At 50.1% G+C, this 1789-nt stretch overlaps 1 protein-coding gene across 1 annotated transcript; it reads left to right on the plus strand.

Annotated features, from left to right (window-relative positions):
- Window positions 1-14: 14 nt before the first annotated feature.
- PPTG_01499 (hypothetical protein) lies at window positions 15-1725 on the plus strand (the record flags this gene model as incomplete). Its single annotated transcript, XM_008894827.1, has 3 exons — window positions 15-890; window positions 967-1337; window positions 1458-1725. The coding sequence occupies 3 exons, from the start codon at window positions 15-17 to the stop codon at window positions 1723-1725; spliced, it is 1515 nt and encodes a 504-aa protein (XP_008893075.1).
- Window positions 1726-1789: the final 64 nt, after the last annotated feature.

Consider the following 1789-nt stretch of genomic DNA (forward strand, 5'->3'; position numbering starts at 1 on the left):
TCGTCGCCCGTAACATGCCGTTAAGCGAGGTCGATGATCCACTCACTAGAGGCATGTCGAAACTTCAGCCTGTCTGTTCAAAGACGCTCAAGCGATGCATGACTTTACTTGTTGCTGCTGTCGAGGCTAAGATTACTGCCGAGATGTCAGGGCAGTATGGCTACTTGTATGATGCATCTACGTTCTATCTGGAGAACTACGTGGCTCTTTACGCTGTGTATTGTTATGACGAACAGCTGAGGCAAGTGCTGCTCGCTATCGCCCCAATGGAAGAAGGCGACCTGACGGTCCAATCAAATTGTTCCTTTATAAAGAAAATCTGCGAGATTTTCCACCTATCAGAGTCGAATATGGCATTTCTGATTGGTGATAATTGTTCGACTAACCAAGCTACTGCGACACGTCTCGACGTTCCCCTGATTGGTTGTGCGTCGCACCGATTTAATTTGGCTGTAAATGCGTATTTGGAAAGCTACAAGGCTGAGATCGAGGCAGTCAGCGCACTCGTGGCGGCCTTGCGCACGGTCAACAGCCGTGCCGCTCTGCGCGAACACACACCCCTCTTGCCGTTAAGGCCAAACGTGATGCGTTGGAGCTCCACGTTCGAGATGGTAGCTCGCTTTGTCCGTTTTCGGGACGACATCAAGCATGTGGAGTCCGTGTTCGACCTCATTCCCAAGGCGGCAATGCATCGACGCATTGAGGCGCTTCTAAAAGATCTACGTGTCTTCCAGAGTGTAACTCTGAAGCTACAGCTAGAGGACGTAACGTTAGCCGATGTACGAGCTTTGTTTGACTCCATCATCGAGCGCTTCCCAACGACCAAGGCTAAGTTGAGTGCGACTGCTACTATCGTCCATTCTCCTACTTTTGAAGCAGCCACGGTGAAGGTACTATTTTTAATTTTAATACTACTATCATATGTGGAAATGCTAACGCTACTAATATTTGTATCTGCTTCATTAGGTCATTAATGGAGAGGTTGGCAGTCTGACGGCCAGTGAGCGGAAGGCAATCAAGCGCTTCGAGGTGGAGACGGCGTCGGCAAGCTCTGGCAGAAAGCGCAAGCGGCGTGATGACGATGAGAAGGAGGATGACTTTGCTACGTCGGTGCTGAGAGCAAAGAAGGCGAGCGGGAGACAGACATCGGCTTCCTTCCTTAAGCTCCTAGAGAAGCTGCCTCCTACCAGCAACCGCTGTGAGAGGCTCTTCTCCCAGGCCAAGCTAGTACTGACGCCGCAACGAGCATCTTTGTTGCCTGTGAACTTTGAAAAGCTAATGTTTCTACGTGCTAACAGAAGCAATTGGGATGTGGGTATGGTGCAGGACGTATACGAGTAGATGTGAGATGTTTCTGTGTCTTGAAGAAGTAAGGCTGCCAATATATTTTGTATTTGACAATAATTATCTATTGTTCGTGAGCGTATTGAATAACTTATTACTGATAATGCTAGTAGGCCGTACAAAAAGATATGGTATCTTCCGAGCCCTGTGCTCAGGCAGTTGAAAAGGCGGCTCGGGAAAGCAGTGCAGGCCTCGCTGGAGACCGACTTCGCTCAGGTCGACACCACCGGGGTACTCGTGGAGGGCTCCGACATCATCGAAGCGGTGGAGGCTTTGATGGTGCCGAAGCCGGACTTCGTTCAAGCCGACGATGTGTCGTCCATGTGTCCGCCGACATCAACTCGATGTCCGACATCTTCTCTGTGGATGAAGAAGATTTAGTGCAAATCTCAACGGAGCCGAAATTCGCTGACGTCGACATGTCCGTGACGGACTCCGTCGACAG

Source organism: Phytophthora parasitica (assembly GCF_000247585.1).
Source record: "Phytophthora parasitica INRA-310 unplaced genomic scaffold supercont2.3, whole genome shotgun sequence".
Taxonomy (NCBI): Eukaryota; Oomycota; class Peronosporomycetes; order Peronosporales; family Peronosporaceae; genus Phytophthora; species Phytophthora nicotianae.